At 58.4% G+C, this 17,730-nt stretch overlaps 7 protein-coding genes across 7 annotated transcripts; 2 read left to right on the forward strand and 5 right to left on the reverse strand.

The window, feature by feature from the left end:
- Window positions 1-675: 675 nt before the first annotated feature.
- E0L32_009758 (uncharacterized protein) lies at window positions 676-2,781 on the forward strand (the record flags this gene model as incomplete). The annotated part of the gene is made up of 2 exons (XM_031144756.1): window positions 676-773; window positions 879-2,781. The coding sequence occupies 2 exons, from the start codon at window positions 676-678 to the stop codon at window positions 2,779-2,781; spliced, it is 2,001 nt and encodes a 666-aa protein (XP_030990529.1).
- A 500-nt stretch (window positions 2,782-3,281) lies between these two features.
- On the reverse strand, window positions 3,282-3,720 carry E0L32_009759 (uncharacterized protein; the record flags this gene model as incomplete). The annotated part of the gene is made up of 2 exons (XM_031144757.1): window positions 3,282-3,382; window positions 3,465-3,720. The coding sequence occupies 2 exons, from the start codon at window positions 3,718-3,720 to the stop codon at window positions 3,282-3,284; spliced, it is 357 nt and encodes a 118-aa protein (XP_030990530.1).
- Window positions 3,721-4,539: 819 nt separating this feature from the next.
- Window positions 4,540-5,978, reverse strand: E0L32_009760 (uncharacterized protein; the record flags this gene model as incomplete). The annotated part of the gene is made up of 2 exons (XM_031144758.1): window positions 4,540-5,732; window positions 5,777-5,978. The coding sequence occupies 2 exons, from the start codon at window positions 5,976-5,978 to the stop codon at window positions 4,540-4,542; spliced, it is 1,395 nt and encodes a 464-aa protein (XP_030990531.1).
- A 356-nt stretch (window positions 5,979-6,334) lies between these two features.
- On the reverse strand, window positions 6,335-8,038 carry E0L32_009761 (uncharacterized protein; the record flags this gene model as incomplete). The annotated part of the gene is made up of 2 exons (XM_031144759.1): window positions 6,335-7,807; window positions 7,892-8,038. 2 exons carry the CDS (start codon window positions 8,036-8,038, stop codon window positions 6,335-6,337), a joined length of 1,620 nt encoding a protein of 539 aa, XP_030990532.1.
- A 380-nt stretch (window positions 8,039-8,418) lies between these two features.
- Window positions 8,419-10,762, forward strand: E0L32_009762 (uncharacterized protein; the record flags this gene model as incomplete). The annotated part of the gene is made up of 4 exons (XM_031144760.1): window positions 8,419-8,876; window positions 8,930-8,957; window positions 9,018-9,470; window positions 9,539-10,762. The coding sequence occupies 4 exons, from the start codon at window positions 8,419-8,421 to the stop codon at window positions 10,760-10,762; spliced, it is 2,163 nt and encodes a 720-aa protein (XP_030990533.1).
- A 187-nt stretch (window positions 10,763-10,949) lies between these two features.
- Window positions 10,950-12,220, reverse strand: E0L32_009763 (uncharacterized protein; the record flags this gene model as incomplete). Its single annotated transcript, XM_031144761.1, has 2 exons — window positions 10,950-12,023; window positions 12,116-12,220. 2 exons carry the CDS (start codon window positions 12,218-12,220, stop codon window positions 10,950-10,952), a joined length of 1,179 nt encoding a protein of 392 aa, XP_030990534.1.
- Window positions 12,221-13,525: 1,305 nt separating this feature from the next.
- E0L32_009764 (uncharacterized protein) lies at window positions 13,526-15,048 on the reverse strand (the record flags this gene model as incomplete). The annotated part of the gene is made up of 3 exons (XM_031144762.1): window positions 13,526-13,842; window positions 13,931-14,606; window positions 14,683-15,048. 3 exons carry the CDS (start codon window positions 15,046-15,048, stop codon window positions 13,526-13,528), a joined length of 1,359 nt encoding a protein of 452 aa, XP_030990535.1.
- Window positions 15,049-17,730: the final 2,682 nt, after the last annotated feature.

The raw sequence follows: 17,730 nt of genomic DNA on the forward strand, positions 1-17,730 counted from the left end.
AATCAAGAAAGCCAAGTAGCAACGCGGCCGGCTGACCATTGCTTGTTCTCTGTTCCACCCTTTGCCGTGTGTTGCCTTTGCGCCTCTCGTTCTGCGACTCTCTCTCCCTCTCACTCTCACACACGCCCGCGCAGATACGTACACGCACACACGTTGCCTCCCTCTTTCTTCCCTCCCCTCCACACTTGCTCTTTTCCCCATTCGACATCCCGCCGGGTCGAGACTCGTGCTGTTGCTGGGGCCATCGCGGCAGGCTGATTCGCACTTTGGCAGTGCCAAGATGGCGATATTGCGGCACACGGCTTGCACCCGTTGAGGAGGAGCCAACGCTCAAGCTTCCGCCTCCCTCCACCACCACCACCCCGTACTATATGCGTAAGGAATTTGTCAAGAGCCCGCGGCAGGACACGCATAGCAAGGATTTCCCGGCCGCTCTGCATTTCTAGCCCCCCCGCCTTGGGCTCCCTGCACCCAACGAAGCGTTTCCCTTCCCCCCCTTCCCGCCGCCGTCGTCCGAGACGATCAAATAATAGCCCCCGGATCTGCCCTGCGAGACAACGGGCTTGCATCTCAGCATCTCTCCTTCGAGACGTCGAGCATTGGCCGAGACGGGACGACTCGACAGTGCGTGCCAATGTCGGTATCACCCCGCGCCTCCATTGCCCCAGACCCAAGATGGTTGAACCGGCCGGCGATCCATCCATGTTGTTCGAGTCGCCTCACAATGGCGCGAGCCAGAGAGCTTCCCTGATAGAGCAGTCTGTCTCTTGCTTGTGAGTGGCCATGACTGCCTGCCTGCGTCGTGGACCGGCCGCTGGCTGCTACGCATGCAAATCGCGCCGCGCTGACATTGGACCCTTGGGAAACAAACAAAAAAGGTACGAGAGGAACATCGTCCAGAATCCGACGACGGCGCGCATGCTGTTGATGTTCCTGCGCGATTTCGTCGACTCCCAGGCCATCTACTCGCCATGGCCCCAGCCTTGCTTCTGCCCCATGATGAAGTGCCGCGAGGCCTTCACGGAGCCCCTGAGCCTCATACAGCACCTGCTCTTCTGCCCGGAGCTCTCACAGGGCGAGTTCGAGTGCTGGAAGTGCCGCCGCTGCCACGAGTTCCCCACGGATGAGAAGGGCTGGGCCGAGTGGTCGGGCTGGACGCCGCACCGCATCGACGACTGCCCCAGGACCCCGATCGGCGGCGGTCCCGAGAACGAGTTCGCGGCGCTGTCGCCCGCCGACTTGACCAAAGCCTTCCTGGAGGGGTCGTCCGTCAGCGACAAGTCGCCCGTGTCGACCTGGGACCAGCTCTCGAACCCATCCATCCCGTCGCAGCTCGGGAGTCCAGGCGTCTTCGCCAGCCCGGCCCAAGGCTCCGAGGCGCCGCACACACTTGGGCTTGGCACACCGTCACACCCGCCTTCGGCGCTGGGTGACCTCCAGAGGACCGACTGCGCAGCGTGGACGCCGAGTTCGATCGCAGACACCCTCATCGCCGACAGCGGCATCGACTGGTCCGGCTTCGGCACGGATAACCTCGGCCTCCTGCCCTCGCCCAGCATACAGCAGATCCAATCACAGCTCGGCTCCCCTTCGGCCACGGAGCCGGAAGAGGCTCCGCCGAGCACCCAGCCGGCTCAGCCGGCTCCGCCCGGGCACATGCACGGCGCCGCCGCCGCTGCGGGAGCTTTCCCGTATTCCGAGCCGTCGCCGTTCGCACCGCCGCCGTCCATGTACAGCGTGGGCGGCTTCATCGCCATGTCGCGGACGTCGTCGGTCACGGGCCGCGGGCACACGCACTCGGCATCCACCTCGCCCTTCTGGTCGTCGCGCCACGGCCAGCCGCCCTTTGCGACCATCCGCAACTCGAGGTCCCTGGTGCCCCGGAAGCGAAGCAGGGCGAGCTTCGCGACGAGGCAGCCGGGCGGCTCCGCGCCGTCCATCTCGTCCCCGCCAAACCCGAGGTCGGCGTCGATCCCCGAGATCGGCTCCGCCTCGTCGCTCGGCGCGGCTAGTATGTCCCCGGTGGGCGGCCCTCTGCGGCCGAACCGCTTCTCGTCGCAGAGCGCCACTTCGTTCGAGGACTTTATCAACTTCAACACGAGCCCTGTGGCGAGAGGGATGCCGGAAGGAGGCCGGAATCCACCTCCAGAAGCACCAGACATCGCGCCCCGGGGCGTCCGCAGCCCGTTTGCCCAGGCGGCGGCGGCGGCGGCGGCGGACGACCTCGCGTCGCCGCTCCAGTCGGACGCCATCTCGATGGACACGACGCTGGCCGAGTCGACGGCGGCCGAGGACGACGACAACAACGAGGGCGGCGAGCTCAGGTGCGACCTCTGCGACTGGAAGCCCCGCGGCGTCAAGGAGAACCTCAAGGGCTACCTGCGCAAGCACAAGAACAACCACCGCGGCCTGCGCTACCCCTGCGAGATCGCCGGCTGCAAGAAGACCTTCAGCCGGCTCGACAACCTGAAGAAGCACATCAAGGACAAGCACGGCATCGACGTCACAACCGCCACCACCACCACCACCACCGCCGCCGCCGGCATCGGCGGCGGGCCAGCTGCGGCGGCCATCCCTGTGAAGAAGGAGGAGTTCGCGACGGAGGGTCTCGGCCTCGGCGCGGAGGCTGCGGGGCCGGAGATGATGGTCATGACGATACCGCAGAGGCCGAGGGAGGACGACGGCGTGGGAGGCGGCCTCGGCGGCGGCACTGCCGAGCAAGGCGGGCAGGCCAAGATGCTGCCGCAGCACACGATGCTGTGGCATCTCAACCTCTCATAGAATCCGACAAGGTCCTTCCGAATTGGAATTGGCGACCGGCGCCGGATCGGACTGAAGCGACTTTGACTACTTGCACGCTCCCTTTTTTTGGCGGAAAGTCTTTCATATGTCTCATGTTGAGGCCGTAGTAGGCGCGCATATATACATACATATCTATACACAAATGACGGCGGGGGTCATTGCATTTTAGATGTAATAGATGTAGCTGGATTGCTACCACGCAGAAAATATGCAGGCTGAGCCAGGCATTAATCCCGTGAGAGTAGAAATAGAGAAACCGTACCGCTTCGCAGTTATGTAGGCATGGAAACCCACCCACGACTGATAAGAATATGGAATGTCACACTGCCTTATGTAGGCATCCTATTCCTTTGAAGCATCGAAAATCACTTCAAGCGGCACAAATAAAAATCACAAGTCTGACTGTTCTCAATTGTCTACCGACACTAAATGACTTGGGGAGTTGACAGAACGGCCCCGAGTCCACCACGATGATATGCTTACGCACCCTGGCGAAGTCTGCACAGGGGCCGGCCTCGCTCCAGCTGGTTGGGGTTGCAGGTCAGCCTGTTCTGCTCGATGCAGGTAAGCCGTGTGCCGCCTAAGTAAGTTGTTGAACACCGATATTAGCGTTTCATTCACACACACACACAACGCGTAATCAAATATCTCCGACTGCTTACAGTTGTTGACGCCAGCCGGCACGCAGCGGCCCTGCTGGCCGTTGACGTTGCAGACGTCCTGCTTCAGGCTGGTCGCCTCGACGCAGCAGGCGCCGGTGGGAACGGGGCGGCCGTTGTTGGCGCCGCCGTTCCGGTTCTGGCGGGTGTCGAGGGCGAGGCTGTCGCGGCGGAGGCCGGAGACGCCCTCGACGTCGACGGTGGAGGCGCTGGCCAGCGCGGCGAATGCGAAGATGATGGCGGTGGCTGAGATCTTCATGGTGGTGAGTCGGTTGTGTGTGTGTGTGTGTTAAGTGACGGTTCTCTTCAAGAGGGCAATATGAGAAGTAGTCCGACCGGCGGCTAAGAAAGCAAGAAAAGAAGTTGAAGTGAAAGGGATGAGTTGAAAGGAATGAGGGAGCAGGACAAGGCAAGTGACACGAGCGCCGGACCACTGGCACTTATATACTCTCCCCGTCGGGGCGCAGCCATCGTGAGTTTCACTAGCAGAGGCTGCCTCGGCTGCATGCGACCCTCCCCAGACCATGTCGAGGGTGTCAAAAGACCAGAGTAAGCATGGTTCTATGCTTGGCATGGTGCTATCCAGGTAAGGAGCTGGGCCCACCGATCGCTGAGACGTGCAGGATCATGGGGATCCAAGGCTTGTGCCGGGGTCGATCGAGAAAGCTGGACGTTTGGGATGGTGCCGATTCCTATTTTGAGCATGGCGCGACGTCGAGGAAATCCTCTCAGGTGGTCGGTTATGCATCACCATCTGGTCGCAAGCTGAAACTTACGTGCAGACCCCTGCTCGCTCGCTCGCTCGCCGCCACGCTCACGCTGTAGCGAAGTGGCAGGTGGAGCCGACAGAATGGCAACCTGAGACACGAGATCCTGGCCGACGATCAAGCTCCGCCCTTGAGATGGATTCTCGTCCCAAAGCCGCCACTTCAGATCACAAAAAGAGACAAACCCCCCTCCACATGGCGCCTCGCTAGGGCGTTTCCAACCCAAGTCGCACTGTCTCCTCGTCGCCGCATCGGGTAGCGCCGCAGGAACCCCGGCATGGCGGACCGCAACGCGCGTGAACCGGCAGCGCCTACTTGGTTCGCAGGACCTTGTCGTACCCATGCCACAGCGCCAGGACCAGCCCGGCGGCAAGCGACGAGGCCCCCGTCAGGACGACGGTGCCCTCGTACTTGCCCGCCGCGTAGCTCGACCGCGCCAGGCCGCCCCTGGACGGGGACAGCAGGGCGGCGCTGATCGGCCCGACGAGCACGTTGCCGACGCCCATGAGGAAGACGTAGATGGAGAAGATGGTGAAGACGGTGGCCGGGTCGTCGCTGACGGCGCGGCCCATGGCCACGCGCATGGTGCCGAAGCCGAAGCCGAAGAAGCCGTAGACCAGGCTGAAGGCGGCCAGGAACGCGATCGACTTGCCCATGCCCCAGAAGACGAAGGCCGCGGCCGACGCCGCCACGCAGCAGACGACGGCCAGGAAGCTGACCGACTGCCTGTCCGACATGTAGCCGAAGAAGAGCTGCCCGAGGACCTGGGCTATGCACATGAGCGCCACGAGCAGAGCGCCCTGCATCGACGGCAGGCCGAGCGCCGACGCGTAGGAGGGGAGGAAGACCACGGGGAAGAAGAAGCCCAGACCCTGGATGAGGATGGCAGAGGCAAACACCCAGAACAGCGGCTTCCTGAGGAAGGACCAGTCGGTCCTGGCCAGCACCGCCTGCTCCGAGGCCGGCAGCCGGTCCTTGAACAGTGGGATCAGCGGCGCCGTGAGGACGGTCATGGCCACGGCGCAGGCGCGGAGGGTCGTCCGGTAGCCGTACCTCGCGAGCAGCGCCTCGATGACGAACGGCATCACGGCGCCCGTGGCGCCCGAGGCTGACGATATGACGCCAAAGGCCATGCCCTTGCGCGCGACGAACCACTCGTTGATCATGCCGACGATGGGGTACGTGACCGTGACGAAGCCCACGCCGTACAGGACCCCCTGCGTACCGATGAGCGCGTCCACCGACTGGGCAAACGACGCGGCCAGGAGGCCCAGGATCAGCATGGGCCAGCCGATCCAGATCTGATGCCGGTGGTACCTCGGGAAGCGCTTGGTGAGCATCGTAGAGACCGGCGCCGCGAGAAAGGGCAGGCCCTGGGCCAGGACGCCGATGAGCGCGATGTTGTCGCTGTCCTGCTGGAACTCGGGAAGATGCGAGTAATAGTTCTGGAATACTCCAAAGCACATGGGGAAGCCTTGAATCAAGATGACCAGGTCAGCGTGGGCTCGACCGGGTTCAGACAAACGTAAGCAGGTAGGCAGTACTGACCCCAGAAGAAAGCCTCGAAAATGAAGCCCGCAATCAGGATTGTCCAGGCATCCCGCCCGCGGTCGACCGGCTTCAAACGATGGACGACCGAGCTCCTGGGTTCCGTGTCGCCGCCACCACAGACCAGACCAGCATCGTGTAGCTCTTGATTTCGCACCCGTAGTTCCACGGCGACGACTTCGCTCTCTACGTCTGTAGGCATTTTTACCGAGTTTAGTTTCTCTCTGTTTCCCTTGATGTTTTCTCAGCGCAGATATGAAAACCGTTCTGATGACCAGAAGATTCTTTTTTTTTATGGTAAATGCGAGACTTTGACCAACAAAGATTGATGACTGATACTCCTCCGCATGGGAAGTCTCTAGGGACGTCATGCGCGCCCTTTTGTCAACATCGATCTACGGCTCTCCACCCAATGCCGGTGCTAACCTAGTGTCCGGGGTCGGAGGGTCCGTACGCCAAGAATGCCATGTGGTGGGATATTCTATTATACAGTGTTTTTACAACCTGCTCTCTCTCCATGAAGCGGGCCAACTCTACCTCACACCGTCTCACCAGTCCTCACACCCTCTCCTGACTGCTCGAGCCGGCCCTTTCGGCCTTCTTGTGGATGCTGCGCCATTCGACAAAGACGCTGCCGAAAATGGTCACGGCGCTAGTCGCGACTGCGATGTAGAAGGCGTCGATGACGGCGGCATTGTAGTCGGAGAGCATCACTGCCAGATCGTCACTGCCCACGAGACTCCTCAGCTCCGTCGCGCCGCCCTTGATCACAGCCTGCGGGTCGATGCCGGGGAGGTTGGACAGCCTGTTGACCAGCCCGTTGATGAACACGTTCTGCGCCACCGGGAGGAAGACGGCCGAGCCGACGAAGCGCGTAAAGGTGACGATAGAGGTTCCGGTAGCGATGTCGGACCTGTCCAGGATCGTCTGCGCGACGACCAGGGGCTGCTGCGTGCCCACGCCGACGCCCAGGCCGAAAATGACCTGGTACCCGATCCACTCGGGGTGCCCGCTCGACGGGGTCAACATCGTCAGGAGGCCGGCGCCGAGCGGGACCAAGACGGAGCTGACGAGGAAGAAGGGCGCGTAGTACCCGACCCGGGAGATGGCGAAGCCGGTGGAGAGAGACCCGATGACGGTGGAGAGGACCATGGGCAGGAGCATGATGCCCGACTTCATGGCGCTGACGCCCTTGACGGCCTGGAACCAGATCGGGAGGTAGTAGAGCATGACCATCAGCCCCGCGCCGTTGAAGAAGCCGAACCAGATGGCCGCGGCGATGCTGCGCTGGGTGACGATGCGGGGAGGGACCGTCGCCTTTTCCCCCTTCCAGACCTGGACGCCGCCAAACGCGCAGCAGAAGACGCCGCAGAGGACGAACAGGACAATGACGCGTGCCGAGTCCCAGGGGTACTCGGTGCCGCCCCACTGCAGCGCCAGGACGAGGCAGACGATGCCGGGCAGGAAGACCAGGTTGCCGAGGGGGTCGAGCTGCTTCACCTTGGCGATCCACCCGTCGGGTCGGGCGTCCAGTCGCTGGCCGGGCAGGTCGAGGAAGAGCGCAGTGACAAGGATCGACACGGCGCCCACGGGGAGGTTGATGTAGAAGCACCACCGCCAGGTCACCTTGTCCGTGAACGTGCCTCCCACGAGCGGCCCGATGACAGACCCGACGGCAAAGACGGCCCCGAAGAAGCCCTGGTAGATGGGCCGCTGCTGCAGCGGTATGGTGTGGAACATGATGACCATGACGCCGGAGAACATGCTCGAGGACCCCACGCCCGAGATGGCGCGGCCGAGGATGAAGGCGATCGAGTTGGGCGCGGCGCCGCAGATGGCTGAGCCAATCTCGAAGAGGGCGCACCCGGCGAGGAACAGGGGCTTGGCAGCGTAGAACTTGTAGACTTTCCCCATGAGCAGCTGGAGGCTGCACATGGACAGGATATAGGCCGTTCCGTACCAGCCGACGTCGCCCAGAGAGTTGAACTCGTCTGTAATTCTCGGGATGGCTGTGGCGATGATGTTTTGGTCCTGGAATCCGGCGACGTGTCAGACAAGAGGTTGGGAGACTTTGGTCTTTTTCTTCTCAACTTTATGACTGAGGCTCGTGCTTACCAGAGTCACCAAGAACAGGGCCAGGTACACGGCCGCCATAATGACTATTCTCTTTTTAAAGCCCGGGTATTCCATCTTCTCGCTAATAGGGGATTGAGTGGCCGTGTTTGCGGACCCTTCGCCCGATTCTGATGATGTGCCAGACATGGCGACGACGGACGAGGAGTGTTCCAACAGATACAAAACGAAAAGGCCTGAGTTTTGGGCAACGTATGAAACAAAAGAAAGACTGAGACCAGAGATAGAAGAGAAATAGTAGTTATCCACGTTTTTGAAAGACAGAAAAGTCGTCTTTCTACGAGATCAACTCGGTCTGTTATAAATGTTTAATGACTAACACGGCGTTAACGGATTTGGCACTAACACCAGATCTGACGGCGTTTTTGGCACCAATAATAACTTCCGATCTGGGGCTCGGGGCTCATAAATGCACTTTTTCACCCCCGAGCACCGAGATATTCCACCATCGCTCTCTCGACAACGCTCAACGCCGCCCGCATTGAGTCATCTTCAAAACACACACTGATATGGCCGAGCCGACTGCAACCAATTTAATTTCATCGGCCGGGAATCTCCAAAGCTTTTCGTGCGTGACCTGCCGGCAGCGCAAAGTCAAATGCGACCGGCACTCTCCCTGCACCAACTGCGTCCGTGCAGAGAAGCAGTGCAGCTTTGTGGCCCCGGTGCGCGGGAGGCGAAAGAGAACCAAGCCTCCGAAGGAAGGTCTGCATGAGAGGCTGAAGCGGTATGAGGAGCTCTTGTGTGCCTACGGCCACAAGGTCGAGCCATCCGACGATGCTGACGACGGGCATGAATATGACGACGACAACGGCAACGGCAAAGGCGTGGCTGACCTGGACAGGACATCCCACGATCCCGATGCTGCCACGGATTCGCCGGGCCAGGATGTACATCGTCTAGTTAGTTCCAAAGGGTCCGAACCAAGGCTCTTGACAAACAAAGCTGCGTCGCGGTATTTTGACAGGTAAGCCGAGTCCGCACTCGACCATTCGGACACGATTCCTGATCCTTTCCCAGCGCACCTTGGTCAAACATGGGACCACAGGTAAGCCACACAGTGCTCCTCCGGCATTGGGAGTCATATCGTTGCCCTGACTATCGCTAGTTTCACCATCCAGAAGTCGCTGGTATCGGAACACCCACGGACGACCTCAATCTTGACGAAAGCGGCATGTTCTTCGAGCCTACGGATAACTCCACTCTTCACGACCTCATTGGTGTCTATCCACCCCTTTCCTTGCTGCAGAAGATCAAAGGCGTCTATCTCGATCGCTTCGACCCAATGATGAAGATCCTGCACATGCCTTCTCTATGGGCCTCGATACACCAGCGCTTGTCTCAGGGTCAGCGCCTCCCCAAAGAAGAGGAGGCCGTTATGTTTGCAATATGCCTTGCGGCCGTCACCACACTTGGAGAAGACGAGTGCCAGAGAGTGCTCGAGGGCGCCAGACCTGCCCTGTATTCGCGGTACAGAATCGCCACGCGGCAGGCACTGACCAACGCGGGCTTCATGTCAACGTCCAGTCCGATGACCCTCCGGGCTTACGTTCTCTTCTTGGTGAGTCGCACGCCAGCCCAAGTCCTGCGCCTTTCCTAGAGATTTTCTAATCTACGGCCCCACAAAAGACGTGTGTAAAGGAGAGATACCGGGTTGACACGATCTTCGTCATGTCCGGGATTGCCATCCGTATCGCGCGCAGGATGGGGCTTCACCGCGACGGCGAAGCACTCGGGCTCTCGCCTTTTGAGACCGAGATGCGGCGGCGACTTTGGTGGCATATCGTGCAGATAGATGTTCGCCTCTCCGGTGTTCTGGGCACCAGGCCCTCTCTTGACGCCTGTACTGCCGACACCAAGGTGCCCTTGAATGTGTTCGACCGAGACCTCCATCCCGACATGACCGAGTTCCCTGAAGAGCGCCCTGGCATCACAGAAGTCACTTTCTGCCTCGTGAAGTGCGCCATACTCGAGGTCCTCCGCAGCTTCACGCCCTTCGATCCCGGCGATCTGCGATGGGAGGCTCTCTGCAATTCAGACATGACTCTCGCACAGAAGGACAGCATGATCAAGGAGTACGAGGACAGCATGGAGAAGAGGTTCCTGCGCTACTGCGACCCCGCGAGCTCCCTGGACGCCTTCGTGCTGATCACGCTGCGCTCGGGCATCAACAAGATGAGGCTCTTCGCCCACGACCCGCGGCAGTTCGCCGGGGCTGCCGGCGGCGAGGTGCCGCAGAGCGAGCGCGACCTCATCTTCGCCAACGCCATGAAGCAGCTCGAGTACATCACGCTGACGAGGGGCGGGCACCAGGGCCTGGAGAAGTACATGTGGCACCACGGGACCAACTTCCTCTGGAACGCCATCCTCTACGCGCTCATCGAGGCGCGGCGCCGCCGGACGGGGCCCGAGGTCGACAGGGTGTGGGAGCTGATCGGCCGGGTCTTCTCGTACTACCCCCAGATGTTTGAGGAGTCGGCCGGCGCCGTCTACAAAGCCCTCGGCGCCTGGACGCTGGAGGTCTGGGGCGAGTACGTTGCTGCTGCTGCGGCCGAGGGGCTTCCGGAACCACCTGCGCCGTACTATATCACTGCGATTCGTCAATGTCGAAATCCAGATGCCGGGACCGGAGAAGATGACTCGATGCAGAAGGCCAGACCCGCTACTGCTGGACAGGTTTCGACTGATGACCATGACGTGCTGGAAGGCGAAGACGCCGTCGCCAGCTTGGGTGCGACCGAACCCTTCACGTTTCCCGATCTCTTGACCTTTAATGCCGACCCAAGCGAATGGGAACAATGGGAACAATTATTGGTAGATCAGGATGGTACGTACAGAGGTATGATCTTCTAGCAAAAGATGTCTCTTTGATAGTTTTAGCCTTTTTCGAAGTGTGCACATACACTACATGCAAAATATTCGTTCTCATGAAATGTGATAACCTCAAACGACCAATGATTCTTGACCTTAATATATACAGTCCATGCATACTTTGCAATCACATCTGTCCTCGAGCCAAAAGAAGTCGATCATGTATGTTCTACCGCCACGTTGCGGACACCGTAGCCGTCGTCTCGCAGGACTTTGGGACTGCAAAGGACCTGTTCGGCCCGCTTTCCCAAGTCACCGCTCCGCTCGAGCTCACCTTGATGAACTTGAATTCAAACGCCTGCCCGGCAGTAAATTTGTTAGTCAACGTCCAGACTGGGTTTGAGCTGGTGTACTTGGCTGCCGAGAGGGCTGGAGCGGCGGACGTGTCCCAGTTGCCGAGAGCCGGGATCGAGCCCGCGATCTTGATCGTCTCGCCAAAGCTGGTCTTGACGGCCTGGTTGAACGTCACGTCGACGCTCGCCGCGGGCGTGCAGCCAGAGCCAGTCGTCGTCGTCGAGGCCCTCGTCGTCGTGGTCAGGGTTGACGGGGCGGAGACGGTAGTAGAAGGCTTGGGATTGGTACCCGACCCACCGGTGATGGCAATGTCGGCGCACGACAGGTAGACCTGCGGCGTCTGGAAGGAGTTCCACCGGAACGACAGCAGGGTGTGGCCGGAGACGTAGTCGGGGATCTTGATCTTCTTGGTCACGGTGAAGCCGCCGGCGATGGACGTGTAGCAGGCGCCGAGCGGGCCGTTGTCGACGCCCTGGCAGGCGCGGCGGTCGCCCGCCTGGAACGCGTTGCAGGTAAACCAGTCGTTGCGCCAGCACGCCTGGCCCTGCTGGCAGTCCGGGTTGTAGCCGCACTGCTGCCCGCCGACGTCGGTGCAGCTCAGCGTGCCGGCCTCGAAGCAGTCCTCGGCCGCCTGCTTCTCGGCCTCGGTCGGCAGGTAGTTCGGGTCGAGGAACTTGTCCACGAGGGCCTGGTCCTGGCAGATGCGGTACGTGAACATGCCGCCGTGGTCGCCGTTGTGGTCGACGCACCACTCCACGTCGACGACCTGCCCCGCGCGGTACGTCACGACCGGCGCCTTGCCCCAGTCGCTGCCGGGCTTGTTGTAGTCGATGCTGACGCGGGCGTTGTAGCCGCAGGGGCCGCTCCGGCCGACGCGGGCCTCTGTAACGTTGGGCCAGGCGTTGACTGGCTCGAGGATGGAGCACTCTGGACAAGAGTCGAGCTTGGCCTATGATAGATAGAGTTTCTTCAGGTCAGCCACCTTCAGGGAAGATTCGTGCAATAACCAAAAGAAGGAAATGTCGGGGGAAAGATAACCACCTCTGCTCCAAGACGAGTGCGGCTTTTAGGAATCGTCATGTATCCGTGGCCCCAGACTGAAGGGACGAGAGCCAGAGTGGCAAGAACGGTGCTGAATATCTTCATGTTGATGGCTGTTTCTTTGCTGAGATCTCGGGGTACTGGCCAGTATTGTTGACGATATCGTGGCTTGACCCGTCTCCCTTCCCCATGAGCAAGCCAGCCTGAATATATATACATCAACTCAAGCCCACCGCCTCCTTCATGTTCCTGATGTGCCTGATGTGCAAGGTGCCTTTAGCTCTCGCCCAGAATACTAGTGCAGCTGTCGGCCCTTTTGATCAGAAGCGGCCATATTGAGGCCGAGGAGAATCCCTACATCCACGACAGGCTGTAGGACTCATCTTTCCCCGTTGATGACAGCGGCGCTCATTGACGTAGCAGGTGGGGAGAGGTGCAAAGCCTCCTTCCCCAGGTTTAGCTAAGATCTCTCCGAGGCACACACGCTTCAAGCCCCCGTGGAGCCCCGCATAAACAGGATAACAACGCACCTCAACTGCCGGCTCGGCCGATTGCAGAGTCGAGATGTCTCCCCGGCCAAGATCTGGATCGCAGCCGGACCGAATAACTAGTTCGCTCCAAGCGCGAATATGAACCTCAAAGCACGTGGATGTCGGACGGGGACGATGCCAAGACTTTGCACTCCCACATGCTTTGACCCCCCTTTCGCGAATATGGTATAGCCTCGGAGAGCTATGCAGGGGGTTTGATCGATCGCGGCTGCACACTCGGTCATTAATATTGCTCGGCTGGCATTAATAGTCAGGTGAAGACATTCATTGGCTGATCGGCCAGAAAATTCTCCGACAAACTCCGCCACATGGAGATGGACACACATTTGCAGGCTGGGATCTCAACTCCCTTTCGGTACTGTCGCCGACAAATGGCAGGGAAGACCAACTTACAAACCCTCATCGCCAAGGGTGGCTCGCATTGCAGGTAGTCTGTGATTCCAAAACCCCGCCGAAGTTCGACGCCTCCTGCAGCTTAGAGTCAGAGCCGATATATTAGGTGCGGAGTAGAAAGGATGTTTAGATCATGTGGTGCAGCTTCGAACTTGAGACAGCTTCGATGATAGGCCGGTTTTCACTTGCAAGTGTTCGAACAGTGTATTACGAATAAAACATAGCTGAAAGATATATACAGGCACAGCGTAGCATCATGATTTGATCCATAATTTCCCGGAGGTCTGCGCAGACAATGAGTTTCTTGCGCAACACTGCTTTGAGGTATCATCACTCCTCTCGAATCTGCGCCAGCTGTAGTGACCAGTAGGAGTGATTGTACCATTGCATACGCTGTCCTCAACGTTACCATCTTGCACTGTCCGGAAGACTTCCCAAGGACTTGATGATTCTGATGGAAGTGCTCTCAGTAATGTTTCCTAGCTGCAAATCGCATCTCCGTCGCGCCCACGTCAAACACCGCTACGACATTGGTTAGAAAGGTGATGCCCAGTACGTACGGAGGCACCTCGTCGTCGTAGAGGCCCACACGGCACTTGGATTTCGTCTCCCGGTCTCGAGTACTCTGTCGTAGTAGGTCCGAGGGTTGGATCCAAAAAGTCTTGCCCCCAATGGTGACGCCAAAGGCTGCAGCTTTGGCCTTGCAATCGGCATACCAAGCACCCTCGCTATACAGATACTCTGCCGGCGGATCAAAGGCGGCGAATACTTCTCGAGCCATGGCTGTGCGGTGGATCTGTCAGTCAGCTACATTAAAGCCCCTGGGGTGGTGGCGAGAGCAACCCAGTCCAGAAGTGATATGTGCACTTACCGGCCGGCAATCTGGTCATCGTCGACCCAGCATCTATCAGCACAGGGAACTGTGTCAAATTCGTCGTCATGCCATCCAGACTCGCTGGAGAGCCCAGCTGCAGCGTTTTTGCATCCTCTGCGGTCCCATTCCGCGGCCCGTAAATAAAGTTGTCCGCGATAATAAGGTAGAGGCCGCGCTCGGGCTTGTCGATGCCCCATCCCTGCATCATCTCCATCGACTGAATCGGCGCCTTGGCCCACGAGTCCTCATCGTAGTCGACCCCGCGAGGAACACCCCCAAACGCCAGCAAGCTGCTCTCGGTCTTCGCGGCCGGGTCCTCCCGCGACAGCGCGAGACTGAACATGGGCGCCACGGACTTGTCCCGCTTCCACATGTTTGTGAAGATGGGGTCGTACTGCTGCGACGGCTCATCGATGCCCGTCATGAACGGGTAGGCGAGGCCCAGCAGGCCGGATGTCAGGCCCTCGCCCCACCAGTAGGTGAAGTTGACCATGGCGAGCTGCTGGTGCGGCACCTTGAGCCCGCCCAGGGTGACGTCCTCGTACCCAAAGTAACCTGAGACGAAGGTTCCGTCTCCATACGAGCGGGAGAAGCGGATGTTGGGGATGGCACCGCCCGAAAAGTTGCCGTTGAAGCCGGAGCCGAAGCCGCAGTGCTTCATCTGATGTCGGACCTGGGAGTCAGCAGAAGCTCGTCTGCGGACAGCAGTAAACGTGGGACAGATGAAACAAGAAAGAGCGCCTGCTTACCTGTCGAGGAATCCCGATCATGTCGACACACTGAAACGGGGCCTGGACGAACCACGTGTCGCTCGATCCAGTATCGACATTCACCGGGATGGTCTGGTCGCCGACCTCAATGTCCACGATGTAGTACAAGTCATTGTGGTTGACCACTTGCGCTGTGCCATTTTGTCTCCGCTGAAGAGCGCTTCCCGGGCCCGGCTTCCTGACACCCTTTCTCAAGGGCAAAGAGTGTGATGCTTTGGCATTGTAGTCGCGCCGCATAGCATCCACCCGTGGCGACGCCACACGCCCAGAGACGACTTCAGCATCGAGCCCGTTGACCGCATGGCATGCGGTCGCAAGGGTCAAGACAAATTGCAGCAATCCCATGGCTATCTACCTGGGGATCGATCTCAGCACTTACTCTGAGATAGGAACCGCACATCCAGTCAGCGCGGCACGGCATCGTAAATAATAAGTAGCGGCGATGGGACCCTATGTCTTCTACTTGTAGAAGTGCCGGCGGAACGGCCAGCATGCCGGCAGATGGTCAATCTGGTAAATTTCCGGCTGCAGTGACTATTTGACAGTCATCTGTAAATCGATCCTTGCACTCTTGGCTTGCGTTGTCATTGGTGCCAAGCGCCAGCTCCTCCCTCACCTTTAGCCGGGCCCATGATCTGCTGACTTTTCATCAGGCACGGGCGCGGTAGTCCCAGTGCTGGATTATTAACGTCCCGGAACCTGCATGTAGTGATCGGCTTTAAGCTTCTTAAGTCTGGCGGCGAGTGCTATCCTGAGTGCAAGCATTTTTGTTAGGCGCCAACTTCGACGACTACAGCTATATGAATGGGACATGTGCTTCAACTTACAGCTTATGGAGGTTATAATTACCTCAAGCTTTGAAATTTGAGCATCCATCATAACAGCATCCAAAAGTCTGTCAAGAATGACTAGGGAAAATAAGTTAATTCTAATGTCGACCATGAAGATATTGGTTTGACAGTGTCTTGGTCTTTCAGAAAGGTCCAATCAGCACTACCAAGTGCTAATTGAGTCGAATATAATTCGCGGACATCGGATATGATTTCATAAGAACAATCCTCTTCTCTAAACAGAGACTCAGAGCTTGTGCCTTCATTTATTAATTTGCATTGAATCCTTATTTTGTATATCCGACAAAAGAAGATAGAACTAACAAAGAAAATTCCCTTAGCTACGTAACTCCCTTGTTACCTCTCGACTGGCTTCTTCACTTAATTCTGCTATGTTCCCCCGTTCGAAGATTTCGGCATGGAGCTCGAATGCAGGAAGCATTGGTATTCTAGGCACCGCTGCAGAGGAGGATGACGACCTGGGAGTCCCGGATGATTTTCTTGGTAGCCCGATTGTACAGTGACCTCGCCGAATGAGATCTTGGATTCCAAGAGCTGTCAAGTCAGCTTCTTGACGGTGAAACTATTCTTTCCAGATTCGGATTTAGGTTGGAGGATGAGACTGTTCTCCCTCACGACTGGAGATAGCAAGGGGACTGTCCAAGTTAGTATTCCAGTTTGAGAGAGATGATTCGCCATGGGCATCGACTAACTTTCTGTCCTAAGCATGCTGTATGAGCCACTCTTCTCCTTTACGAACATGACCAGTAATGGCTTGGGGACAGGCTCGGAGACACAAATCTCCCGTCCCGTCAAGGGCTCGGTATATACGCTCAAGCTGTCGCTCACCCTCTGTATCTGGAGCCGGTGCTCAAATCCGACCGTGGCCCACTGCCCGCGGCGTTCGGAGGAAAGCCTGGCCGCGTCCCGGCTGACAGTGTCCTTCGTTTCCAAAGTTGAACTTCACCGACTCCACTGAACTCTGGATCCGGCCTGAGCTTCAAGGCGTTTTCTAACTCGTTGGGATGTCGCCGATACGTCATGTATACCAGTGTGTTCTCGAAGCAGGATATAACATCGTACCCAGTTACCATGCCCTGGAACGAAAGAGCCTGGTCCCTGTCTTGAAACGAATAGATGACAGACTCGCCTCCCTAATCATAGCGCACTTCGATGTTCTATTCCGCAGCTCGGTACACCGTAACGGCATACATCGGCAGCACTGCATCTCTGCCAATGTAGAGGTATCTGATGACTCCCGATGGGAACTCTGGCTCTCCTGCCTTCTGAATCGTCTCGCTGATGCGCAGCCTATCCTTTGCGCCGCACGCTCGCCATACTACGATCCGATGGGCGTTCCCATCGACTGCGACCAAGTCGAAAGTTGCGTCAGGAGCCTCGAGGTTGTAGTTGTGCGAGACATCGGCCGTGGAGATTCTGTTCATCACGCTAAGGAGCAATACTCTTTGGTGGTTAGAGCGAACCGCAGCAGACTTCGATCCAGTTGCCAGGAGGGTCTGGGGAAACTGGGGAATAAGGGTGAGATGATGGAACTGGGGGGCGACGAATGGCCTCGCTGCTCAAAGACTGATCAACCAGGTGCGCGGCTCGAAAAGTCTGCCTTGTCGCCAGCCGCTTGGCATGCGGCTTACTGCGCACGAAGAGTGTTTGTCTCAGTCGCTGCGTCTACGCTCGATGCCAGATGCCGTGTCACACACTCCGTTGATTGGCTTCGCCCCGAACTGTCTTATGGAATATGCCAGAGCCAACAGCTCAAGTGCTACCTACCCGGGTGGCCTGCAGGGTGATAGGGCCGACGGTGATGAAAAGAAGTAACCATGAATGCACTGCCGGTGCACCACAGTGATACAAGGAGGCAGAGGCCGCGCCAGCATGCGAGATAAACTCCATGTTCACCGAAGTCGCCAGCTACCCAAGTCTTTCATTAAGGCGGCATATGCCAAGCACCTCCACGAACACTACGGTCTTGTCGTCCTGGCACTTCTGGAAAAGCTCTTTGACACTGGAGAGACGATTGAACATTATGGCCTTTGGAAACAGTGCAACTGAAGACCCGCAGGTGGCAGCACGAGATGTAGGCGTGTCATTGAGTGACAGGGACGACCTAAGGCGCCGACTTGCAGCACTCGATGCTAGGAAAGAGGTGAGGTTTTCTTAATGCTTTCCGGAAACCCCC

The sequence above is a fragment of the Thyridium curvatum genome (genome assembly GCF_004353045.1).
Source record: "Thyridium curvatum strain D216 chromosome Unknown NODE_73_length_209619_cov_86.844896, whole genome shotgun sequence".
Lineage (NCBI taxonomy): Eukaryota > Fungi > Ascomycota > Sordariomycetes > Thyridiales > Thyridiaceae > Thyridium > Thyridium curvatum.